At 31.8% G+C, this 1,661-nt stretch overlaps 1 protein-coding gene across 1 annotated transcript; it reads left to right on the top strand.

Moving 5' to 3' along the window:
• The first annotated feature begins 272 nt into the window (after window positions 1-272).
• Window positions 273-1,214, top strand: LOC137813918 (protein SRC1). Its single transcript, XM_090301766.1, has 2 exons — window positions 273-676; window positions 995-1,214. Exon 1 carries the CDS (start codon window positions 288-290, stop codon window positions 609-611), a length of 324 nt encoding a protein of 107 aa, XP_090157892.1. The 5' UTR covers window positions 273-287; the 3' UTR covers window positions 612-676; window positions 995-1,214.
• The last annotated feature ends 447 nt before the right edge of the window (window positions 1,215-1,661 follow it).

The raw sequence follows: 1,661 nt of genomic DNA, 5'->3' as shown, positions 1-1,661 counted from the left end.
TTGAAATTACATAACATTACAGCTGTCACAAGTATATAAAAAAGAAAATCATGTGAGGTATATATGATTCTATATTTTTTTATCAGTAAACAAAATAGTTATAAACGAATACACGCAAAGAACACGTTGATGGTCATTCCAGTAATTTCAATGATGGATAGCATTTTTTTTTCCTTTATACCTGACTTTCTTCCTATAAATACCGTTCATCTCTTGGGGTAAGAACACAGCAAAACCAAAACAAAAACCAAAACCAAAACCGGAAGAAGCTAAGTGAAAGAGAGACAATGTCAGGAATCATTCACAAGATTGGGGAGACCCTTCATGTGGGAGGGCACAAGAAGGAGGAGGAGCACAAAGGGGAGCACCATGGTGAACATAGTGAGTACAAAGGAGAGCACCATGGTGAACACAAAGGAGAGTACCATGGTGAGCACAAAGGGGAGCACAAGCCAGAACACCATGGAGAAGAGCACAAACAAGGGTTCGTAGAGAAGATCAAGGACAAGATCCACGGTGAAGGTGCTGAGGGCGAGAAGAAGAAGAAGGAGAAGAAGAAGAAGAAACATGACGATGGCCATGACAGCAGCAGCAGCAGTGACAGTGATTAGATATCTGCTGCATCACCTATATATATATATATATATATATATATATATGTTAAGCTATAATTAAGGTGAACTCTTCTTTTGTTATCTTGTCTCTGCTCTATCAATATTCTCCATGATTTTATTCTTTGGTGTTTGGAACATGATTATGAATTAGGAAATTTCTGATCTTGTTTTCTTCTGTTACTTTGATCTAAGGAAATTATACATTTTAGCACAATGACACCCTGTGTGTTGAGCTATCATTTTTAGCCTATAAATTGTTAAATGAATGTAATTTTTTGAAAGAGTGTGAAAGAAACATTTTTCTTTCTATATAGGTGTATGGCAGAACATGATTACTAAGGTTATATGTTCTGATTTATTTTCCTCCTTGTCTGATGCAGGTGTATGTGACCATAGCAGTGAGGGCTGTGACTTCTGCTTTTCTTTCTTTCTTTCTTGTGATCTGCATTATGAGTGAAAAAAAAAAGTGAGAGAAAATTGTGGTGTGTGGTTGGTTATTGAAGTGCTATGAATCTGTGGTTTGGTTGGTGTGTAACCCCACTGCTTTGGTTGTATATTTTCCCAATTAAATAAAAATTTAAATTACGAGTCTTAGTATTACATGAGGTGTATGTTTCATCACATTTTTTTTAACAGAGCAAAAACATTGCTTAATCCAACACAATAAATCAAATCTTAAAACAAAAGGAATCGTGTATGCTGATTATTATTTTTCCTTCGATTTGACCTTCTAGAAATATTAAGTTTTAATTTTCATTTACCCCAAATCTATTAAACACTACTACGTTTCTTATATAGTCAAATCATTAAAGCTAACTATTTTATCTGGATAAACTTATTCATATATTTATAAGAAAAAAATTATAATTTTTTCACAAGTTAAATCAATTCATGAATTTTATTTTTGTAAAATTAAATAATTTTTTCATAAAATTTAAAAAGAAAGTATTTGATTCTTTTAAACTTTATTTTTTACAAATAAGCATTCTAATTTTTTTTTATCAATTCAATACTTTATTTTTTTTAAATAGACACCTTGAATTTAAA

Source organism: Phaseolus vulgaris, chromosome 1 (assembly GCF_051622355.1).
Source record: "Phaseolus vulgaris cultivar YP4 chromosome 1, ASM5162235v1, whole genome shotgun sequence".
NCBI classification, from domain to species: Eukaryota; Viridiplantae; Streptophyta; class Magnoliopsida; order Fabales; family Fabaceae; genus Phaseolus; species Phaseolus vulgaris.
This window is presented reverse-complemented; position numbering and strand designations above follow the sequence as displayed.